General features: G+C 40.9%; 1 protein-coding gene across 1 annotated transcript in view; it reads left to right on the top strand.

Moving 5' to 3' along the window:
* The window catches only part of PSMB7 (proteasome 20S subunit beta 7), a 57,235-nt gene that overhangs the window by 19,226 nt on the left and 12,840 nt on the right, over positions 1 to 25,169 (top strand). Inside the window, 1 exon segment of the mRNA NM_001038527.2 lies at positions 8,436 to 8,494. Within this exon segment, the coding sequence (NP_001033616.1) occupies positions 8,436 to 8,494 (59 nt within the window).

The raw sequence follows: 25,169 nt of genomic DNA, 5'->3' as shown, positions 1-25,169 counted from the left end.
AGGCACCAACACCAGGAGACCAGGCCTTGTAGACCAGAACAGGGTGAAAAATGATCCCAGTCCATGGGTCTGTGAAAGCACCAAATTTTGTCCAGGATGAGCAGCCAGTTGACTAACAATGAGCAGGTGTGAGTAAGCGCTCTGTCAGGGAGAGCTGACACTGATGGATGAGAACGTTCTCTGCCTTGCTCCTTTATTGCTGCATACATCTTACACCCTGGCAGGCCACAGTGGCAAACAGGTCTTTGGGTGCTTAAAATGGACTGCTTCTTACCAAAAGGAGCAGCTTTCTTCCTGAAAAGATCTGGTTAAATTGATTTGGGGGGAAAGCAGTAGAAATCCATTTCCTGCTCCTCTCAGAACTTCATGGGAAGAAATTTTAAGGACCTTCATTTCTATTAAAGCTGCCAACCCTGAGACTTGTTGAGTATGATTGTCTAAAAGAGCCCCTAGAGAATAGGAACCTTGTCCTAGAGTATTTGTAATAGTTTGCTCTTACTGAGCTTTTTACTGTGTGCCAGGCATCCTATCCTGTCTTACACGTGCCATCTCGTTCAGATCTCAGCCAGCCTATGAGGAAGACATGTTCTGTCATCCTCCCCTTTGTGTTGGGGAGGCAGCCAGGGCAATAGGGCTGCTGTCTTGTCGTTTCTGGGGCATCATTCACCTTGTCTTGATGAGGTGGTGCCTCCTGGAGCAGTTTGGCAGCCCTGCAGGGCTTCGAGGGCCTCAGTGAGGTGCTGGGGGAAAGCAGGGAGGAAGCGCAGAGCTGTGCACGTCCTGTGCATCTGTGTGTCCCGGAGCCTGCCACCCAGTGGGCACCTGGGATGGTTGGTTTGAGACAATGAGTGGGGAGTTTCACCTTCTGAAAAGTGGATGGGCTAGAGCCACCAGTGAAAGTTGCTCAGTCGTGTCTGACTCTTTGCAACCCCATGGAATTCTCCAGGCCAGAATACTGGAGTGGGTAGCCTTTCCCTTCTCCAGGGGATCTTCCCAATCCAGGGGTCTAACCCAGATCTCCTTCATTGCAGGTGGATTCTTTACCAGGTGAGCCACAAGGGAGAGCCACCAGACCTAGGTTTGAATCTCGGCTACCCTTGCTGACTTTAAATTAGCTGAGCCTCACTTTCCTTGTCTGTAAAATGAGGAATTACCTGTACCACAGGAGTTTAGAGTCAGGGACAGAAAAACCCTTGGTAATTTTTTCCCCTTCCCCAATGTGAGAATTTATGAGCCTAGACATGATTAGAAAAAGCAGATTTCTACCTGATGACTTTTTGAGAGTTTGACTTGAGAGAGCAGCAGGTTTTAGAAAATTATTTGTCTTTTATAGTTTCTTCAGCATGTCTAATAAAATAGATTCTACAATTGCTGGGTTTAATTTCGTACTTTTAGTTAACCCTGACATGTTTAAAAGTATAATCTCATGTTTTGTGTTTTTTTTTTAATCCCACTGTCCTTAAGCCATATTAGTGTGGATGTTTTTTAAATATATAGAACAGGTAAAAGCAGTATCTCAGTAGAATTTTCTCGATGCATTTTGAGTTTTGTCCTGAGATGGATTGTTCTCTTAGAAACAGGTTCAAATTGAACTACTAAAGTAATGCTGATAAATTAAGATCAGAAACACCCTTAGAGGGTTTACAAAATGGAGAGTAACTTCACTGTTTTATTTAATTTTTTTGAATGGGGCTATTTAAAAATAAATACTTTGGTACTTGAGTAGTATTGGTAAATAGTGAATGGCATCTGTTTAATCATTTAAAACATTTAACTAAAATCCCAGTCTCATTTGAATTTCCAAGTAAAACACAAATTAACTGTATCCAGATGTGTGTTAATTGTTCTGCTGAAATCTAAGCAAAAAGTTAGAAAGCATGATTTTGGGGCTAAGGGAGTTAAGAAAACTAGAGCTGTTTTCATGCTTACTTGCTAATCTTAATTTCAGGCATTTGGGTTTGCAGTCTGAGAGACAGCATGATGAACAGAAGCCGTGTTGGACACTTTAGATTCAGACGATTGGGCTCATGTTCCCAGATTTGCTAATCGTCTGCTGTGTGATCTGGGCAAGTTCCTTGTCTCCAGGATTCAGTTTTCCTTTCTGTGAAACGGGGCTGCACTTACCTGCCATGTCTGAGGAGCATAAAAAACTCTTGTGACTGTGCTTTGAAGTTTAATAAACACCAGGTCCACTGTGTCTGTTGGGGTCTGTTTAGTAAGTTGGTTGTCACGTGGCAGACTTCTGGATAAGTGAGATCTGGCTTGGTGCTGGTATCCTCAGAGGACTTCATTGTTAAGATGATTTTACCTCTTTTTAAAAGATGTTGGTGCCTGTCCTGAGGAAGCCCTGCTAAGGACTGGTAGAGAGACATTGTGTATTTATCCATCTGTGACAGTTGATTGCTGTTGTTCATTGGGACTGTTGATTCCTGCATGGGTTGACCTGCAGGCCCCTCTCTGCAGATTTCAGGACCAAGCTGCCTGCTGCTGCTGCTACTACACAGCAGGACTGTGACAGCCGGCAAGGTCTTGGTCTTCTGGGATGTATTTTTTCATCCCTTCATGATGTCGAATTCTTCAAGTGTGTATCTTAAAAAATTGTAAGTGATACCTTGTCATTGAAGGAAAATAAGAAAACACAAGTAAGCAAAAAGAATACAGTGCAACTCAGAAATAAACATAATTTTAAAAACTTTTCTTCCACGTGTGTATAATATGTATTGTATAAGCATATCTGTTAATTTTGCTTCAGAACATGTTTTTCCCTCAGTAATATTGTATTATGGACATTGCCAAAAATTATTGTTGTGTTTAATCACCATGTATATGAATTTGTTTGTTTTCCCTATCTCATGATTGTTGGTGCTGGACCTTTACATTTACCTCCAGTCTCTGTTGTTATTTTTTTTGTTTTTTATCGTCTAAACTGTGATCAAAGTGTCATTTGGGTTGTTACTATTTATTTCTTTTGGATTTATCTCTAGCAGTAGAATTGCTGGTTTGGTGGGTACCTGTAGCTCTGTGCTTTCTGATTGATGCTTCTAAATTGTGGGTTAAAAAAGTTCTATTTGTGCTTCTACAAGAATATATTAGATTGCCCTTTCTACTACATCTTTGTCAGCACTGGGTATTATTCTTTCTAATGTTTGCTAATCTAGAAGTCAAAAAAAAAGACTATTTAGTTTCTATTTGTATTTATTTCTTTGATGACTAGTGAACTTGAGCAGTGTCTCTAAATGTGTATAGACCTCTTGTTTTCTTCTTTGTAAACTGCTGTGTCATTTGCTTTGTTGGTGTATGAGAGTATTATCTGTGAAGTCTTTAATTTTTAATGCCCTATGTGTCCCACATATCTCTGAGTTTCAGGACTCACATTTTACATTGTTTACAGATGCTAGTCTTTTTTAAAGCCAGTGGCCTAAATGTTATAAGACAGATACTTCATTTTGAAAGAATGGCTGGAGATGTGACCCTTGTGGCATTTGTGCCTGAGCCCCCTTTTCCTGGAGGTCTGCGTCTGGGTGCCCCATGGAGTCATCCTGAATGTCTGTGGGTGAGTCAGGCCTTGGCAGAGGTGGGGAGCAGACTGTGCTTTCCAGCGCGTCTCTTGAATCTTTCTGATGAACACCAAACCCGGACAGCCAGGTGGCCGCAGTGGATGTTGCAGTGCAGAGCCGTCTTGTCCCCCGTGGACGATAGGGTGGCGTTGTGTACCCTGACCTCCATCCCGGTCTCTCCCTACGGCTGGCTGCCGACTGGTTTGGGAGGTGGTGGTTGAGCAGGTGGGTGTGTGTGGATGACATGGAAGAGCTTGGGAAAGAACAGTGGATGCAGAGGTAAGTCGGTAACTAGGTGGCCATCTCAGCATTGTGCACACCCTCTCTAAATGCCAGTCCCTGACTTGTACCTGGTTTTTCTGATTTTTTAAAGAGCTCTGTTCTGGAAACAACACTGGCCACTCAGTAACTGTGGGTGGGCTGACAAAGGCAGACTTGGTGGAGGTTGCTAAGGAGCACCTACCTGGAAACTACTGAGGAGACAGAGCTCTGGTGGAAGAAGGCAGAAATCCAGGGAGGGCATTTCTCTCCTGAGAATATCACAGAGCTCAGACCTGACTGGGATGTATAATAGGACATGGTTTTGTGGGTTTAAAGCGTTTTTTTCCTTTTGAAAATTGACTTGCTTTAGATTTGATTTTGTCTTATATTCGTTTTAGTATGGTAAATTAGGTAACAAATGTTCCGTTTCACTTTATCAAGATATTTACAGCTGTAGTCACTCTTTCAGGGCCCACTATTTCCCCAGCTCCTCCATTTGAACAGTTGTACTGAAATCAGCCCAGTCTAATTCAGCAATTTTTTTTTTTAGTGCTGACTGTGTGCCAGGGACTGCTAGGTCTGGGGGATGCAGCTGTGAAGGGATGGACAAGTTGGCAGAGATGAAAGTGATCCACTCTCATCTCTTAAGATGTGGTGTGGTGCTTAACAAAGGCTTCTGGGAAAAAGTCATCTCTCAGCTGACGTTGGACGGGTGTCTCCGAGTTCTATGGCTTGTGAGGGGCAGAGGGAGGAGCATGTGTCAAACATAGACTTGAAGTGGTCTGGACATTTAAGAAATTATTGTCAGCTTAGTGTTGGTGGGGTGTCAAGTGTGTATGGATATTGGGGAGGTGGGGGTGGCCGAGGGAGCCAGAGACCTGATCATGGAAGGTCATGCGTGTCTGCTTTGAGCTGTATTGTGGCCTGTAGAACTTTCTGTTTGAGAGAATGACATGGGGTCACACCTGAGACAGAAATCCTGGCCTGTGCCTGTTAGTCCTGTAATCCTATACAGGAAGCTTTATCACTTCACTGGGTTGTTATGAGGATGACAAAATGATAACATCAGATGTGTGGCCCTTGGTGGGTGCTCACGCAGAGGCTCTTGTTTCCTGTCCTCGGCTGCCTCCTCTCTCCTGTTAGAGGAGTTGAGGGCAGGCCTCTCGTCCCTTGCTCCTAGACCCCTTCCTGCACTTGTGGGCAGCGTAGGCCCTCTGACATCGGTTTCCTTCACCTGACAGTGCCTGCTGTCTAAAGCAGCGCCCCTGTGCCTGGCCCACTGCCCCCTGACTTTTCTGTTTATTTATTCCTTGATGGGAAACCAGGCCGTTCTGACTAATTGTCTAAGGTGGCCTTGCTTTTGGAGTAAAAAAATGAGAGGGTTTTTCCTTCCGAGGAATTTTTGCCTTGATTTTGGGTATGAGAGTAAGAGGTTAGTAGGTTTGATGCTGAAATAATTGGAATGTCTACAGACGTTATAATGGTTTATAGGAAAAATGGGATAAAATATTTAAACATTTTGTGAGTCAGATGGCTGCCTTATTAACATGAAATTTGTCTTGATGGTTTATTGTATATAGTTTTAAGTGGCATTGAAATAAAATCTGGAAAACTTGAATGAAAATTATATTTAAAAAGACAAGTCTCACTGAGTTTACCATCTTTTTTCTTTTTAATGGCTAGCTGCTTCCAGTTCCTTCCCCTGGATGCATTGCCTTGAAATTATATGAGGATTTGCATGTTGTTCTCTTGCCATTTTGTGTGATTGCAGTCGTATTTGAAGTTCTGTCTTCTTTCTTCTGCATAGCAGACACACAGAGTTTCCTAGAAACCTGTTGACCACGTCAGTGCACTACATTTCCTGACATTTCTGTGTATTTCTGAAAAGGGGGCGCCAAAGTCCTCCTTTCCTAAAATGCTAGGAGCAGGAGCTAATTTGCAAGTGATTTAGAAATTGTTTTTAGTGTTGAATTTCCCTTTCTTTTCAGATATATTTGGAGTCTGCTTATCTTTGATCTCAGAGGAAACAGCATCAGGCAGTTTATCAAGCTCTTGTTTTCCTGAAAGCGTCTCAACTCTGTGCACACGTGTGTGACACCTGTGTGTGTGTGTGTGTTGGGGAGTGTGTGTGTTGGGAGTATGCTATAAGTGGAGAAGCAGAGGTACAGCGCAATAAGGGTCCCTGTGTCCCTTCTGTGTGTGCCTCTCCTACGCCTTCCAGCTCTGAACATCACGGTCAGATGAGAACGTGAGAAGTATCCCCTCCATTGATAGACTTTCTTTTCTGCGAGTTTAGGTTTAGCATGCACTTTCACTTAGAGAGAGTTTGTCTTCAGTACTGTTTCTCATGGAGAAAAAAAGCTTTTGATAAAGGAAGAATTACTATATTGGGAGGGAAATATTTTTCATGTCTTAAAATTTTAGATGAAGCTAAGCAGAAGGAAATATATGTGCTCAGGAAAAGTAAGAGTAAAATTAATTTACTGTGAAACTGTCAAAGAGAGGGTGGCCCAGGAGAAAATACAGAGCTTGTATCCTTTAGGGAAAGATGCCTTTAAGGTCAGTTGAGTTTTTCCTTTTACAGTAACTGATTACAGTTTTCCACAAATGTGTTAGTTCTTAGTAAATAGCCATCTTTCCCCTGTCTTTTTCCAGCGTGTATTTCTGGCCTCTGGTGCGTGTATCCTTGGGCTCTTTGCAGAGATATTCTTGGACCAGGCTGGGAAAGAAGTATTTTTTTCCCTGTGGTTTCCTTATTTGCAGTTTTCTTGTTTCTTCGTGATAGTTGTCCTTTGTTTTCCACACGAAACCAGCTTGTTTTTTACTGTGGAGTTCGAGATTGGTTCTCACTCATGCCTTAAAACAGAAACTTAGGTTACTTTTCCCCCCGATCCTTGAAACTCAGAGTAAATGTGTACGTCTTAAAGCGCTGGTGGACTTTGACTCTGTTTTCCAGGTTTTCCGGGACACATAGACTATGAAATTCCAAGGCTGGGTTTTGGTAAATTTGGGTAGATATATCTAGTTTTATTTGGGCACACTAGTTTTATATCTGTTTAATTTCTGTTTCCTTTCCAAAGGGCTTTTAATATCTCTTCAGGTTCCTTTTTTTTTTTCTTCTTTAAAAGAGGAGAAAAAAATTGTGAGAGGGGAAATGGGGTTGCCTTTTGCTCCCAAAGCCTAAATGAATAGTCATTGCCTGTAATGCCGTCTACACTCGTCGCTTCCCACTGCTTCAGATGTGATGTATCCGGTGCTGTGAAGGTAATGATCCTCAACCGCAGCAGTATTCCCTAACAGGAGCATCTGTCATATTCATCGGGATTACCATGTTCATTGATTTGTGTCTGTAAATCTGCTGTTTCTACCCTTTAAATTTGATCTATAATTGGACCTCCTTAAATGGTTCAGATAAGCTAGTCTGTATTTTCTCAATGCAGCAATGCTGTCAGCTTCTTCTTTTTCATTATACATTCAGCAGACTTGATAAAATCAGCAGGACACCTCATTTGAAACTGTTTAATCGCTGCCTTTTTCCTTTGCTAAACCATTGAGGTGGTCAAGCGGTGTACACAAATCATTTTAAATAGAAAATATGGTTTTCTCTGTGACCCAGCTAAATAGATAGTGTTATGCAAAACAAGTTAAAAAGTAATAAATGCCAAAAAAATCTTCTAATTGGAGTAAAAAATTGTGGGCAACTCTATCCTCTCTCCAAAAGTAGAGTATCCTGAAATATTGCCAGAACCCTGTAAAGACAAGATGATGGTTTTCTAAAGATTCTCTGGTTTCTGAACAAAGCAAGTTTAAATTTTCCACTGGTGCTGAGCTGCCTTTTGCATCCCTTCAAAGGGAGCCCATCCTTATTTGTAATGCCTTTACATCCTGCTTTTGTAGGGAGAAATTTGCTATCTGTTAATATCTATGCAGCATAACCTTTCAGCCATTTGCTATTGTGATAATAAATTTTTGTTTCTTTGTCTGTCATTTTGTCTACTCAGCTGTTACTCTTCAAAGTACAAACTAAAAATAATAGCTCTAAATAAATGCCACATAATAAAGTGTTTTACAGATGTAGCTGGAATAACCTGGTGGCTGCAACGTGCAGTCCTATTACCATTGCTGGTGCTGAGTTTCTTCCCCGTGTGTCAGGGCGACTCTACCAGGGCCAGCTCATTAAAACAATCTCTTCTTTCTAACTGGCCCGGTATTTAGCGCTATACCCAGCAGCCTGCCAAGGACAGTTGTGAAGCAGAGAGTCGCAGCACAGGATATATGAAATTAAGTGGCATTCACTTTTTTGAACAAATACAAATTATCCATAACTTCATTTTCTTGCTTCAGGACTTCACTGTGAATAATGTACAGTACTCCTGTGAGTAGGTTAGAAGTGGGGCCAGTTGCAGGTTCACCTGAGATAGTGGTGAGTGAGACCCCAGGCTTCTGAAGAGCAGTGTTTGCCTGAGTGTTGTGGCCCTGTCATATTACTGTTTATACTGTGCTTGACTGTGACATTGGGTGTGTGTTGCCATTTTCGCTGCCCCACAGTAAGCTTGAGAGGGAGAAGCTGAGAGTTGTAAATATGCTAAGTAAACACGCATCTTCTCTTCCCTATAGGTTCGGGCTCCTTGGCAGCGATGGCTGTGTTTGAAGATAAATTCAGGCCAGACATGGAGGTATGTAAGTCCCTACAGTTTTATTCTCTTTCAGATGATCTTTCTCGTATGTTGGACATTTGCGAATTGATCACTGATTCCTCCAAAGTTTGAAGAGTACTGCTGCTGTTAGTTGGAATGCTCTTTGGCACAGGTAGTGTGTTTGCTGGGAAGACTGGTTACTCGGGAAAGCTTCACTTTGGAGTGGCCCTGCCGGGCTCTCCCTCAGCCTTGGGGAGGCTGCACTGTTGACTTTTTCCCACTGGCCTTTGGGCTGTCTGGTCGTCGTCTTGACTGTAAATGTGTGACAGTGTAGGATGTTTTCTTATGCACTATCACAGTGTCTCAAAACAGCAGGTTTTCTCACTAAGAATAGAGTGTGTATGTCTGTACATCCTGTCCCACACACCTGGCCTGAAAATGAGGGCAGTTTGAAAAACCCCTTAGAGCGTTCTGCATCTGGCAGAGGATGGGGACAGTACCCTGTATGTAGGGTCTATTCTCAGAGTATGGTATGTCTCATGTCTCACATACAAAGAGATCCTTTTATTTTCTTGGGTAATGGGGAGGGTGGTATCTTCTGAATGACATTCCACCTGTGCCTGCTTTAATGGTAGATGTGCCCCCCACTCAGCAGACCCCCCAGATCTCCAGGAGCAAGGCGGCCTTTGACTGTCAGTTTTGAGGCGGTGTTGCACGTGCTCGGTTACTCTGTGGTCCCACATTACCCCTCTGCAGTGCTTTATCCTCGCTGCTGAACCAGCTCGCAGCCACGTTACGTTCTGAAGGCAACCCTCATTATCTGCCCTTGTTTTTTTGATAGCTGTTAAATTTTTTCATGGAGAGTATCAACTTGTTTTCAACAATTATTAGGCTGTTTTATGAGTGGTTTACCCTGTTTCTTAATGTGTAGGTTTCTGCTGTTCCTGCTTTTGTAGTAGTATTGTGTAGACACCAGAGGGTGTTTCTGGGAATTACTTTTTGATACTGCTTTTTGCCTAATCATCTTTGGAGAAGGTTGCATGTTTAAAAAGTTTTGTCCTTCTGTAGAGCTCATTGTCAGCAGTCTCGAGTGTCCTTGGAGCCCTCATCTCAGGTTTGGGCCACGTGCCAGGAGAGCGGAGGATGTAGGGCCATGGATGCTGCCCAGCCAGGACAGGGTCTCCTGCCAGAAGCCACTAAGCAAACCCTTGGTGTGTTGAGGAGAGCACACATAAGTGATGTGGTCACTGATGGCTGCTTTTCCTTCCTTCCTTGGATATCTGCAGGAATTAAAGCATGTGATTAAAGATAGAATTCAGCTAGGTATTTTGTTCTAGAAACAATAGTCTTGCTCCAATTAAGAATAGTAAAAAGGTCTAGGTATCAACTCTAAATGAGATTAGAATTCCTTTCTCATTTCTCAATGTGAACATTTATTCCCATATCAGCATTATTTTCTGTTTGGGTTCTTAAGTATAGAGGAAAAATAAGGTATACTCGGTCACTTAAAAAGAAAAAATGATCTCCTAGGCTTCAAACTAAAGGAGAGGAATTCCTGAGTCTCCACAAATCCGTTAGAATTAGCACAGGTACAGGGAGAAAGACTCTGATGATTTTCATTTAGAAAGTCACCTCAGTAATGTCAAGCCCTCCTTTAAACCACATTAATCTTTTCAAATGTTCTTGAAAGCTATGTCTTTTTCCAATTGATTGGGACTTCCATGTGTTAAAGAAAAATGAGAATTGCAGAAAAAGTTGAAAGCATGAAGTATATTAAAAGTGACTTTAACACTCTGCTAAAGTAATTTTATATAATTTATTTAGAGTTTGGAGTTGAAGTGATTCAAAGGCCATGAATATAATATTTCTGTGAAGGGAAATGTGAATCATCCCTTCAATAAAATTTCTGATATTATCAATCTGAAGAGTGTTTCTTAGATCAATTTTATCTGTAGTTCAGACCACTTCTGTATTAGCTGTGAGACTTTGAAACAGGTTGACCAAGTTCCCATTTCATATTGTTAATTAAATTTACTATTTCAAGTGAGTGGTTTTTATTCTGTGAAGTTGTTGGAACTTGACACAGACCAACAGTCAACAAAAACCACTTTTATTAAGGAGAAGTTAGTAATGCCTGCTTCTCCAGTGAAGTGAATTTAAAAGTAAATAGAAGGCAGAGACAGTAATGTACTTTACAAATCTAAAAGGATGTTAATAGAAACTGAAATTATTGTGAAGACCAAGCAACTAACTCTGGTCACTCTGCTTTCTTTTGGTGAAGATTAAGTGATGTGGTTTCATTGGAAGCGGAGAGTGCTTACAGAGGTTGAGAGGACCCTGTTTTAGTGACTTTGTTGTGAAAGAGAGCTCGGCCAGGGTGTCATTCCTGGCTCTGTACTTGCATAGAACTCGTGGAAACGTTTGGTTTCAAATTTCCAAACTTTTTATTTTCCTTCTTTCCAGGGAGGCTTTCTTTCTGTGGCAAGAAGCCCTCCATAACTTTTCTTTCTTGCCTATTTTGAGACTACAGGATTGGATGACTAAGTCTGCTTATTTCCCTTCAGTAGGGGAAAGGATTCTGGACGTGTCTCAAACAGAAACCCAGGAGAGTGTTTCTGCCTCTCAAGTCTTGCATGGATTGCCAGGACAGTAACTGCAGTTCACTTCATAGAGAATTGCATTGGGAGGGGTCAGTTTTAGGCTATCATAATAACCAGTTGTTTGCCAAACAGTGATTTTTAGGCCAGACTCATGAAACAAACTCTTGGCTTTATTGTTAAATTAGAAAAAGCCCATAGTCTTTTTTTTTTTTTTTTAATTTAAACTACAGACCTGTGCCTTAGACAGTGCTGGATCTAGACTATAATATTTATGGACTGGAAGTTCCTCTTTCCTTAACAACTTTTAATATTTTCTCATTGTCTTCAGCTGCACGGTCTGGTACGGTAGCCACCAACCACACGAGTCTGTTGAACACTTGAGGGTAGCTCGTCTGGACTAAGAGGTGCTGCAAGTAGAAAACACATCCTAGATTTCAGAGACTTGGAACAAAAAATTTTTAAATATATCTTGTTAGTAATATGGTTACATGTTGAAACCATACTATTTTAAGTATATTGGGTTAAGTAAAAATATCAATTTTTTTCACCTATTTTTACTTTTTAAAATGTAGCTACTAGAAAATTTTAAACTACATATATAATTCACATATTTTCATTGTACAGGGCTGGTCTTGAACTTGTCATTTGCACATTGCATTTAAGAGTTCTGCCATGTCTGGGTGCCACCTGTACTGTTAACTTCTCTTGAAAATTTTCTTTTTCATCAGCTCACTGTTCTATAAATTGAGTTATCATTTACACATAAGAAAACGCACAGAGATGAAGTATGCAGTACGATAGATGTTGGCGTTTGTAATTACCCAAGTAACCATCAGTCAGATCAAGACAGAGCATTTCCTTCGCTGCAGAAGTGCTCCTTTCCTGTCAGTTCCCTTTACTCACTTCCCTCCAGCCACTCTAGTTCACCTTTTTAATTTAAATTTATTTTTAAAATACAGTTTATATCCATGAAATCCTGGGTTTGATGTGCTGGTTATTTTTCCCCCTAAGACACATGAAAATGAGTGCATACTATTAATACAAATAAAAAATGTATTCACGTATCACCATCATGAGTAAGCCCAGGGGTATGAATATTAAACTTGAGGAAACATAGGTCTCCGTTCCTGCTCCGCTTCAGCCCTTCTCGCCTGCTTGCTCGGCTTTGAATACAGCGTGGACTTGCTTGCGGACGAATCCTCGCGGCTTGTCTGCCAGCCGTGCTCGCACCTGTTTCCTCATTTGTTTGTGTTCCTGGGCTGCATGGTACACACCCGTCCCATTGTTTTATGGCTGTTTTCAGGGCCATCTCCCCTACTCACTGACAAAGGGAGACCCTTGAGGGCAGGGTCATTAAATCATCTCTCTTCTTCAGCTCCTAATGTTCAGTACACGTTTGTAGAATCGAGACAGGATAACCTGGAGCTAAGGCAAAGTCTGAGTCATCAGAAACCACCTGGAAAATGGAGGGGACTTTTTCTTCTTCCCATCTGGAAAGTGCTGAACCTGTGTGTGTGTGTGTGTGTGTGTGTGTGTGTGTTTTGAGATAACAGAAGAAGATAACTAGTATATTTTTCAAGTAACACATAGTATTGAGGGCAGAGTCAACAAAGCAGACACCCTGTTAAGTACACAGGCGAGGTGAAGATGGGGCAAAGGGCAGATGCTCATTGGGAAATTCCAGGCCCAAAACCAGAACAGTGAAGCCCAGCTGAGATTCATAAATGCCTAGGATGGCCTCTGCTGTTTGAAGTAGTCTGAACCAATGACTTTTCGCAGGCAAAAGCCCTAACTCAAGGTTTTAGAGAAACTTCTGCTAACTGTGCATTTAAGGCCCACGAAAAACCTTTTAAGATTCTTGTCCAATTGTGGCCCTGACACTGCCTCTCCTGGTCTTGGGATGCTCGTCTTCTTAGTTTTCTCCTTGCTGTTAGCCTGGAAGCTCTCTGAGGGCAGGAGCTGTTCTTCCTGTTGGCTGTTTGCTCACGCTTAGTATGGTAACTGATGTGTAGTAGGTAGTCTGCCAGTATTTGTCGAATGAGTGGGTAAAAAGGCATCAGAAGCAACTTTACTTAGGTGGTCCCAGATTTACCTTCCTTTGAAGCAATTTGATAACTTCACCTTCAGTGTTACCAGACTGATAAAAATGAAGGCATTAAAAAATTATATTACTGCTGGTAAATCTCATGCTTTGTTTTTACCAGCAAAGGTGCTTATTCAGACATAGTACCTATGTATTAGCAGAGGAGTGGGTCGGTTGTATTATTTTTTTTTAGGTGATGATGCATTCCCTGGAGCCATTGCCATAGGATTTTTTTTTCCATATTGTTAAGGCTGGCATAAGAACTGAGCCCCTTATCCTGGTTATTATCCACAGGCTGGCTAGACAGGAAATTAGTGATAAACACTGGCCTTCTGAGTCCACTTGCCAGTTAAGTGTAAGGAATTTGATCACTGTACCTGGAAATATGAAATTGGCTTCTTGTGAATCTGTAACTTGAAAATTGCTGAAATAAAAAATTTTATTTTAGGGTGGGGAAAGAATTAAGGAAATGAATCTGATAACTTAGGTTCATTTTCCTTCCATCCTGTTTCTTTGTAAGAAGGGATGTTTTCATTTGGCCCAGTGAGAAATTTAAAATCTTGAAGATTATAATTCATTAAAATGGGTAGAAGATGAATATTTAGTCTGTCAAGATCAATACTGTCCCCTCTTTGCGCTAATTGTCAGAAAGCGAGCAAGGGCCGCTGAAGGGTAGTGGTGGTGCGGCAGGACCCTCACATCACAGGGAGATGATTCAAAGGCAAACTGTCCTGCACCCTCTGGTATCGACTTGCAAATTAGCATCTGGAATCTAATTAAACAAGCTTAATGAAAGTAGCAGCTGAATGCTGCTGGAAAAGACAATCAGCTTTTTTCCCCCTCTCTGATACATATTCTGTACTATTGAAGTTGGTCACCAAACACATCATGTGAGCACAGTTAAAAAAAATTAGCATTTATTTGAAGAATAGAAACTGTTTTTCATTCTGTTATGCATTTGGCATGCTCCGGCGTCCCGTGAGAGCCGTGCCACAGCAGATAGTGCACAATATTTATAAATCCGTGACAGGCAATAATAGCAACTTGAAAAATTCTTTTGCTAGAATCTCAAGTTGAGAGCTGCCAAAAGCTGAGAGGATCAGATCTGCAGTGGCAGCTGCTGTGCCCTACAGTTAGAATTCTAGACTTTGAAGATGCTCAACTTAAAGAAATGAAGACTGCAGGCTTAGCCAATTTTTGCAGGTTTCTAGAGCTCTGGCTCTCTGCCTTTTGAAGATGAGTTGCTGAAGCTTCTACCACTGCCTGAGGCGTGCTAACACCAGCAGGATCTTTTTTTTTTTCCTCCAGTCTTAGTGTGTCTTCAGTTTTAAGTAGCACATGCTTAGTCAGTGCCAACTGTGATGGTGCTTTCTCTGGTCGCAATACCGAGGGATAAGCTCTTACCCTGTACCCTTCAGAGGGAGGCTGCGAAGATAGATGGTGACGTATACAAGTGCCACTTCAGCCGTCTGATTTATGGAGTCATATTTCATCACTCAGCAAGCGCTGGCCTCTGGAGAAGCCCTTATAGATTGCTAAAGATGTGGGCTGCTATCGCCCTAAAGGCTTGTGGTTACCTCACAAACGTGATGCCAAACACCTAGCTATGGAGGAAACAGAATTAATCTGTCATTGCAGGCAGCTATAGATCCACTTTAATGAAAGAGTTGATACCAATATGGTATTCTGATAGCAAATTATAGAAGTAAATGCTTTTTTTGTGTGTTTAAGTCTAATAGTAGAAAGACACCGAAGTTTCGGATTTATTTGTATTTTGCAGATGGACAGTGATGTAAGAGAGCCACATTATTTTGATTAAAAAAAAATCTGTTCAGTTTGACACATAGACTGGTCCTGAAGGGAAACACAGAGCATGAGTTCAGTGTGGTCACATGGAAGGGGTCACGGGAGCTTAGGAGCTGGAGAGTTGGGCTGTGAGTGTTTCCACTGTACTCACTGCATGACTCTGGGCAAGCCACGGCCGGCACGCTTCATCTAGACGTTGGGGACCCAGAGACCTGTCTGTGGGTTGCTGTCAGGATTGGGTGTGGTCTGTAAAACACTTCAGATGATGGCTCACACAAAATTGGCTCTGAAATATGGCAGCTGCTTCTGTTTTTTCTTTTTTTTTTAGTAATTCAGTGGTAGGATACAAACATCACATAGCAACGACTAACATGATTATTTGTACTCGAGTCAGGCTTGATGATTTATAACATGGTGTAGATAGATCTGATTCTTCTTTTTCATCTGAAAGCTTAAAATCGGAGCCAGGCCTAGCTAGTGGTCATAATGGCAGTAGAAGAAGCCTCTTTAACACACAACACAGGCTGTGGAAGTGTTCACCTTTTTGCTATAGAGAGAAGGTATTGAAAACACAGCAGTCATAATAGCTGATGCTTTTTGAGTGCTTATGCTATGCCATGCTCTTTCTAACAGCTTTCTCTGCATTGTCTCATTTACTTTTCAGCAGTTGGGTGGGGTCTGTACTTTGTTATCCCTGTTTTGTTGAGAAGAAAAATAGGGTGTAGGGAGGTGAAATATCTCACCTGAAGTCCCACAGCCGGGCAGGTAGAATCACGGTTTGAACCCTGGTCAGTCTGGCCCCAATGCGATCGGTCACCGTGCTCTTCTGTGCTTTGTAGGCCTGTAATTCTTTGACAACAGAGTGGGGAAGACATCTTATTCTAGGTGAGCAGAGGTGTGGGCCACTTGGGCTATTCCTTTTCTCTGATGAGGTCTTGTGAAGATGGCAGGAAGCCAGATGAGTGTCAGAGGAGGTGTATTAACCTCTTTGGTGAGCCCAGCAAGTGGAAGGACCCCAGGGATAGAAAGAGACAAAGTTAGAAATATAGAGATACTATGAAATATAAGTAAGTCATTTGGCTGTGGAAGATTTTTTTCTCTTTGACTTTATCAAAATTTATTTTCACCTTTTAATTGTCCTCTCCTGGAAATATCCTGAGATTGTTTTTTTCCCCAAAGTTTTCAAGTATTTACAGAGGAGCTGTTTTTCTCTATATAGCTAATGTTCAGATGGCGTAGCCTTCTTCAGATTTAGTAATGAGACCAAAAAGCCTTTAAATATTGGTGAATGACATTTGTCCATTTGAGGCAAATCATGAGTAGCTTGAACCAAAAATATAAAAAATAAGCAAGACTATCATATTTGAATAATGAGGTGTTCTTTTTACCCCAACTGCCAAAACTTTTTAATCTTTGTCAACAATTGTTCTGTCCTCCGTCTTATTTAGGTTGCATCTGTGCGACTCTGAGCTCAGGAGCCCTGACAAGCGGCATATGAATTCTGTATTCATTAGTGATCTTGATCCAAATGCCTCTGTCCCTGCCACAGGGGCTCAGGTGTGGAAGCTGCTGGCTAATCCCACCAGCTGACAGTCAGAGGTTTAATGACTCCATAGGAAGGTGACCACTCGCTGGGAGGTTTGCTGGCGGAACCCACACAGCAGACAATGGAGATCAAGGAAAACGATCAGTGTTTAGCCGAAGCACCTTCCTGTGTGACTTGAACCCTGCTAGCATCAAACGGAGTTTTAAGTAAATGCAGAATTAAAAAAAAAATACACTGACCCTTGATAGCCATCATAAACAATGATTTGGGGGGGTGGTCTGTATTGATATTGATGGTGTTTAAGACTGTTTTGCTTTTAGCAGTTTAATAGATGTCAGCTCGATAAGCTGTACTTGACTCACTTTTCTAGGTTTTTAGATTTTAAGGTTTTGTTTGTCTGGGTACTACACTATCTGTTTAGGTGTCTTCTGTATCTGGGGGAAAAAAATACTTAAAGCCAGAATTCTTTCTTACAAGATGTTCCTAAGAATCTGTGCTGACATTTTTGTCTCTTGTGATCTCTGTAAAAAAAAAATTACTATCAGAATGTGAGTTCTTTGACTGATGGGTGACGTGTCATTAGAGTTTTGACTTTTTGTTTTTAGGTTCTCTAGTCTAAAAATGTTGGATGCCTTATTATTTTAATAACAGCTTAATTGAGATAATATTTACATGCATACAATTCACCTACCATAAGTGTACAGTTTAGTGGTGTTTATGTTCACAGAGTTGTACAGCTATCAGCATAATCAATTTTAGAACAATTTCATCACCCTCAAAAGAAATGCCATATTCATTAGCAGCCACTCCCTATTTCCCCTCAGCCTTCCCAGCCCTAGGTAACAGCTAACCTACTTTCTGTCTCTACAGACATGCATATTCTGGACATTTTCTATAATAGGAGTCATTCAGTATGTCTTGTGACTGGCTTCTTTAACTTAAAGTATTTTTGTAGTATTTCATCTTTGTAGCATGGATTCATACTTTATTCTTTTTTGTGGTTGAATAGTATTCCATTATATGGATATATCACATTTTATTTACCCATTCATTAATTAATGGATATTTGGATTGTTTTCACTTTCTGGCCATTAAGAACAGTGCTGGTATGAACATTTGTGTACAAGGTCTTATGTGGACATATATTGTCATTTCTCTTGGCTGTATGCCTAAGAGTAGCATTGCTGAGTCATGTGGTAACTCTCTGTGTTTAACCTTTTGAACCAGACTGATTTACAATGTGGCTGGGTTAGCAGTGTGTAGAGTTTCTGGACATCCTTGCCAACATTTATTATTTGGCTTTTTGATTACAGCCATCCATCCCGGTGGGTGTGAGTTGGTGTCTCATTGTTTTGATGGATTCGTTATTGGTTAACAACTAATGCAGCTATGGAAATGTTGAAATGTAACTATTGAAACACTTGATACACTTCTTTATGCACTGGATTTGGGCAGTAATTCGGATGTGTGTATATTTGTTTAACTATTGAAAGTTCCGTTTTAGAGGCTTTCTTTCCCTGAGACTGTTTCTGTCATTTGCTTTTGGTCATAATTCCTGCTTATTGGCTTTCCTTAAGACCTGAAGCATTAGACATAGTAAATTGTGTCTTTGTTGTTAGATCAAAAATATATTAATTTTCCCCAGTGGTTTTCTCATTGTATTTAATGTGAAAGAAAAAAAGTTTTAAGAGATGTTAGAACCTGAAGATACAGTCCCTGGGGCCCTTATAGAATTACTTGTAGTAGAGTTAAAGACTTAATTTTAGAAATTAATAAATTTAAAGTTGGCCTTACGGTTCAGTGAGTGATTTGGAGAATTACTGTTCAAACCTTTGGACTAAATAATGAGGAGGCACTGTTGATAGTTTAAGCTTCTCACCAGAATCAGGTGTTTTGAGTTGATCCCTTTCTAAAAAGTGAGTTTGTTTTCCTGAATTTGAGCCCACTGATGGGCCAGCTTTGGAGAGGCAAAAGAGGGCTTCTTGAGTTAAGGCTCCTCCTTTGACTCTTCTTGCTCATATTTTCATTGTATGGTGTTTTGCAAGGCACGTGGAACTTTTCTTTGGTCTTTCACATGATGACTCAAGAGCAGGGCTTTGCTCCTCACCATGCAAGAGTTTGGGGGAAGGGAATGGGAACCCACTGCAGTATTCTTGCCTGGAGAATTCCATGGACAGAGAAATCTGGCAGGCTACAGTCCATGGGGTCGCAAAAGAGTCGGACACTACTGAGCGACTTTCATACACACACAGACATGCAGAGTGTTGCTGGTGCATATGGCTTCTCTCCCTTTGATTCTCTAGGATTCCTAGTCTTCCTTGATTTAGAAATTGCCACTTGGCTATGAGTCCTGCTTAATAAAGCATCAGTAAAGTCTAAAATTCTTTCAGTCCTTTCAGTTTAATCTCTTTCTTAAAATAATATATAGGTTCATAAAATTCTTGAAATGAGAATAGGATGCAGTAAAACAGAAAATTAGAGAGAGAAATGGCCACGTGGGGCAAGGCCTCAGGAATTCAAGAATCAACAAGTCTCAGGGAAGTGACCCTGTGTAAAATTTGAAGGTCTCCATTTCTAATTCTTTGAAGAGTAATGAAAACACTGCATATGGTATACTTCCATAGTTATTGACTTTCAGAATTCATTGTTGATTTTTCCACCAAAAATATTTCTGTGTAAAAATTTTTCCATGTCTTCTGCTCTTCTGTATATGCACTGAATTTCATTTTCTTAAATAATCAATAATATGTAATCAATCAGCAGGTGCTAATTGGGTACCAGCTGAATGCATACATTTGGTGGTATAATCCAGAGGTTGTGTTGAAAGAGGCCGTTCTGTATGATAGTGGGAATTCTTGAAACAGCTATTGGCAAAGTAGATTGAAAACAAGGGATTTGTTTACTTGGTAGTAGATCAGTAATTATTTATGATGCATTTCTTTGGAGCAGGTGTTCCATTTGAGATGTTTTCACTTTACGTATTTCCTGTAACTGTGAAAGGTGGGGGAAGATATACTATATAGGAGAAATATTTCACAAAGTGTGTTGCTTGCTACACCTGTGGCAAAGATCCAGCAGACAGAATGTAATTTCTCTGTGACCAGTCTCTTGATTCAGAGAGGCAAGAACTAAGGGAATGTTGAACAGAAATTAATGTTTGGTGATTTTCAACTACACGGGTGGAATTAAAAGGAAGATGTTATTGCTTATATATTTGGTATCATGGTATCAAAGAGAAACTTGACTTCTTTATCCATCTCTTTATCAAATTGAATTGCCTTTGCTGACTTGGGTCTCAGGGATATAATTTACGGTACTAAAAATGCTCGCTTTATGTGGGTTGTCTCTTTCTGTTACTTAAGCCAAGCCAGGATTTGGAATGTCACAGCTCCTTGGGAAAAGACATAAAAGAAGCTCTTTTATTTCTTACTGATTTCATTCCATTCTGGAAATCTTACTTTGTAAAACTTTTGAATCATAAAGGAGAAAATGCGGACACACACCTTGCACTTCTCCTGGTTGTATTTCACTGTCAGAAGTGAAGCTCTGTGTCACAAATCTAAGAGGTCATCTGTGGTGGAGGCTTGCAAGCTCTTGAACAATGGATTTCTACTTTTCTTGTGTACAGGTTAGAGAAATATAAGAAATGAAATATAGGACTGAGTGTTACTAGATGGTAGCTTAGAATCTTATAAGTTTTGCCTTGGCAGGTAATTTGGCATAAATTGTTAATGTAAATCTGGGTTAGTGGTGAAGACGTTATTTTAGTAAAAAGATAAACTGCTGATTAATTCAGCATAGAACTCAATTACAAATTGAAAGTGTCTCTGCGGGACTCCTGGACCCTAAAGACAGCAGATGTTGAATTGATACTCCAGCATATTTCACGGTGGTATGAAATATTAACATGGTTTATTATACTTGTGTGGTGTGCGGTATCAGACAGGGGGAGGCGGTGGGCATGTGGGCGTGCAAAGCAGCCACACATTACATGTTCGTTAATGTACACTGAAGTGTGATTAAGAATTTGGGGGAAGTTTCATCTTCTTGTTTTTAAAAAATCAAATAGCTCTGTGGAAAAATTAAGTTTAAAATAACATTTGGAGCTAAATATTGAAATGTGGTACCGATGTGTGTTTACTTTGTACACATAAATGAACACAAAAATGGTATACTTACTGACTCAGGATATTTAAATGTTAAATGGGACCACTACCTACAAGAGTAAGGGAACTTGAGGGCTTGAGCTGTATTTTAAAGAGTTAATTGTAAGCTTTCTTGGGCTGGAAAGTTTTCATGGGCTGCTGTCCTGTTTTTACCTTCTGATCTAAAACATATGGTAATTTTAAAATGCCCCTATAATTTGCACAGGCAGAGTTTCGTTTCTAGCCAAAGAAGAAAAAAGCTTTATGGTTTTCGTATATCTGCATCAACTTAAGGGGGGAAAAGTCAGCAAATTTTATGTATCGGAAGATCTGAATAAATGGAACTGCCAATATTTGAAGGGATTGGCACTTCTTAAGAGGCATGAGAAAGTTGGCTTAGATGAGATATTTCAAAGCCATTACTATTCCTATGACAGTTATTTTTCTTGCATCACAGCCTAGATCAAGTCTAGATTTTGCTAGCTGAAGTAAAGACAGTTCCAAAAATAGCCAAATGATTACGCTAAGAACAATGTACCTTGGATACCTCTGCTATTTTGAAGGCTTTTTTTTTTTTTTTTTTTTTAAGTGCTTTCTCAAAAACTTCTCAGACACATAAAAGTTGGCAAAGGCAGAAGAGCAGTGGGCAAAGAAAGCAGAAGTTTCTTGGTACCTGCACCGCCAGCACATCTCTGTCCCCATTAGAGTTGCCATTAGGCTTCTGTAAACTCTTGAGGGTGATGGTCATTCTGAGATGTGAAGGGTGGACTTGAGTTGCATTCACCTGAGTCTTACTTCTCTCCAACCAGGCGCCAAGTTCTGTGCCTGCTTATGAGGCAGAGTCCCTTTCTTAGAGACATCTACAGCGTACTGGGGTGAACAGGCCCACAAACAGTACTGAAAGTACGAGAATGGTGCTTATAAGGGCAGAAGAGGAATTGGTGAGGTCTGTCTGGGGGCCTTTAAGGTGGCCTCAAAGAGCATGTGTTTCGTCACTTGAAATTGTTTTTGTCTTGGGGATTAGGGAAGGGGTGGGGTGGGGAGTCTGAAGAGGAGAAGAAGCTATTCTAGAAGGCCATCACGATGTACAGAGGTGTGCGGACTCCTGCTGTGACTTTCTCTCGGTGGTGTAACTCTGGAAGTTCAGGCAGCTGAACATGTTTGGAAACAGGAAAACAAAACTCCAGACAGTGTCTCAAGTTGTCTGAGCGGTCATTTCCCGAGTCAGTGTGGCCTTTTAATTAGCATCCGTTTTTCAGTGTGGGAGAGGGCCGAGCTTAAGCAGCCCTGTCCCTGCATGTGAATATTTAGTTGAGAAAGCTGCCACGTTCCATTAGGGATGGCTGTGTTTCGGCAGTGGGTGCAGGAGCTGTGTAGACTTTTCAAATGTCCTTTGAGATTTACGTTGCAGTGTAATTGGGAGATGCTGGTACTTAGTGTGTTGTGCATGGCAGAATGTGAGATTACCTGCTGTAATGAGACCCCAGCAGCATACCTCAGGAAGGTAGTTAAAGTTTTAACCTTAGCAGATAATGTTACTTGTGGGTTTCTGTGAGGTAATTTATACCACTCTCCCCTAACCCTGAAATTGTGCAGAAACAAAAAATTTTAAAAATACGAAATTGTGCTAAATAGATATTTTAAAATTCAACCTAGTAGTCCAGGTTTTTGAAAATATTTGCAATGAACATTGTGTCTGTAGACCACAGTCACACTCACAGTTGTTGTCACCCTGTCATAAATATTGGAATGTAGTTTTTTTCTAAATATCAGAACTGTGGTGATACTGGAATGCTGAAAAGACTTAAGGACTCGTTAACTTTGATTCCTTGACAAATAGGTTGGTGTCTCTTAATGAAGATAAATTCGATTGACAGGAGTAAGAATAGGGCATGATGGGAAGTGTATGCATGAACTTTGAATAGTTCTAGGTTTAAGATTGGTTTTTGCCTCTTCTGTAACCCCTGTGGCCCCAGTTTGTAAAAGATAAAACTCATTTGTAAAATGGGCTTAAGTCAGCACCGGAAGGGATTATTATTATTAGGAGGATCATATTTGTAAATTACAGTCAGGCTTAACAAAAGTTTGCTCTCATCCTCTGGCTACTTCATGTCCCAGAACGTTAAAAGAGAATTAAAGTGCCTTTTCTCAGTCTGTTTTAGTTAAGATTGAGGTATAATTGACATGCCTACTCTGTTTTTATTTTAAAGATTTTTTTTTTAAATGTGGACCATTTTAAAGTCTTTATTGAATTTGTTACAGTATTGCTTCTGTTTTATGTTTTTTTTGTTTTTGTTTTTTTTACCATGAGGCATGTGGGATCTTAGTTCCTTGACCAGGGATCAAACTTGCACCCCTGCATTGGAGGGTGAGGTCTTAACTACTAGACCACCAGGGAAGTCCCTGTTTTAATTAAGATTTACAATCAACAAATGGCCTGATGGGAAAATGAACTTAAATGGTTATCTTTTTTTATTGACGTACAAGGTGGTTTAAAGAGCAGTTTGACTCATTCTGTTTGCTGAGAAGTTTTTATACGTGTATTTTAGGGAGATATCAACCTTTAAATGAGGTGCTGGATTCAGTGAATTTGATAGGCTTTTGCTTTAGAATTTGATGAATGTATGAATTTTTTGGAAAAATTCATCAGGATGTTCTTAACAAGCCAGATGAATAATGGAATGATAGAGTAGCATTATTTAAGCAATATGTTTGCAACTTTGAAGAATTTCAGAGGTAAAGTACTTTAAAAAGATAAATCCACGAGTGAGTAATCAGTTATATCTAAGGACGAAACGAGTGTCATTGCTGTTTTTGGATGCTAATTGTTGGAGGTTCTACTGTCTTGAGTCAAAAATCCATGGGCTCTGAAGTTAGACAAAACTGTGTTGAATCTCAGACCTTCCAGTTGGCTGTGTGTTTTGGGGTTCATCATTTTCCCTCCCTGAGCCTTGGTTTCCTGGGTTTGTAAAATGGCAAAAGGGTAGTAGCTATCTTAAAGGGTTATTTGGAAGAATAAGTGGAAGAATGTACTTGGCACAGTGCCTGCAAACAGTGAATGTAAAGTTCTCTTTTCTCCTTTTAGAAGAGAATTTCTAGTGCCATGTAACAAGTGAAAATGTGTTGTTTAGTACACTTCTTATTGACATGGCAGTAAGTCTGTGGAAGATGTGCGTGTGAGCACAGTCTTAGGGTATCATTTTGATTTACATTTGCGGTATAATTGCTTCTTTCATAATTGATTTGCTTTGAACTAGAAGTTATAAAAGTACTAAGTTATTTTTGGTAATAAGTACTAAGTTATTTTCGGTTGCCCACTGCATTGGTAGTTCTGAAAGGGTTAGGGTTAATTTGATAACCGCATGTGTGTATTAAGAGAGAGGGGTAGAATCGAACCAGGTTAGCTATCATCATGGGTTTCCTGCATACCAGGCACCATGCTTGCAGCTTCTGTGCATGGAGTCTTTGAATCCTCACAGCCACCCTGCTGCTGGTGGTTTTAGGCCTTTTTACAGATGAGGAAATTGGGACTTAAAATGTTGAGTGACTTTACGTAGCTCGTAAGTAAGAAGACTAGATTCATAGCTGAATCTCCTGAATCTTCATTCTCAGATTCTTTGCCTCTGCCTCGTCCCTCCCCCTCCTCCCATCTCCCATCACCATGATCAATATAGCAGATATATGCAATGGCTCCAGAAGTTTCCTTATGCCCTTTAGGAAGGCTTTCCTACCCCAAGATGCTTAAGTAACTGCAGTGTATCTGCAGACTGTGTGTGCCTGGGGTCCCAGGAGAAGGTGATGGGCAGGGGCCTTGATCCAACTCACCTGCCCTGTCTGTTCTCTGCCTGTCCGTTTCTGCTTCTTTAGAGCTGCTCCTCGAACATAGCCAAACCCTTGTGACCATACATCTCCCTTAGAGCTTCGTTCTTTACAGTCTTTCTGCTCTTGCCCCCATTGTCAACCAATCCCTTCTACTCTTTCTACTACATTCCAGGGGCCAGACAGGAGTATTTTGGGAGCCCCTACCACCAAGATCCGCTGGAGAAGGAAATGGCAACCCACTCCAGTATTCATGCCTGGAAACTCCCATGGACTGAGGAGCCTTGTAGGCTACAGTCCATGGGGTCACAAAGAGTTGGACACTGAGCGACTTCACTTCACTACCACCAATGAAGTGGCATTTACAGGTTGGTTCCAGCCCAGGCCATTTTTTTCCAGAACAACCTCAGGATACTTTCACTGGCTCTGCCTTGTCCCTTTATGGTGACACCCTTTAGAATTCCTGCCACAGGATATGTATTAACTTGACCATTGTCTCCCATCAACCCATCAGAAAAATAGCTGCCAGGAAGTTACAGAGGCCTTTCTGTGAAGACCGAGTTTGTTTAGAGTTTGGTCAGTGTCCGTGACTGATGCTGAAAGTCCGAGTGGCACTCTCTGCTTCTCCCTCTCCTGTGCTCCTTCTTCCTCCCCCTCATCTGCCTCCCTCTCCTGCTGTTGATCCTCCCTGGTGTCTGCTTAGGCCCTCCAATCA

Source organism: Bos taurus, chromosome 11, assembly GCF_002263795.3.
Source record: "Bos taurus isolate L1 Dominette 01449 registration number 42190680 breed Hereford chromosome 11, ARS-UCD2.0, whole genome shotgun sequence".
In the NCBI taxonomy this organism is placed as follows: Eukaryota; Metazoa; Chordata; class Mammalia; order Artiodactyla; family Bovidae; genus Bos; species Bos taurus.
Note: the sequence above shows the minus strand (reverse complement) of the source record. Positions and strands in the feature narration are given on the sequence as shown.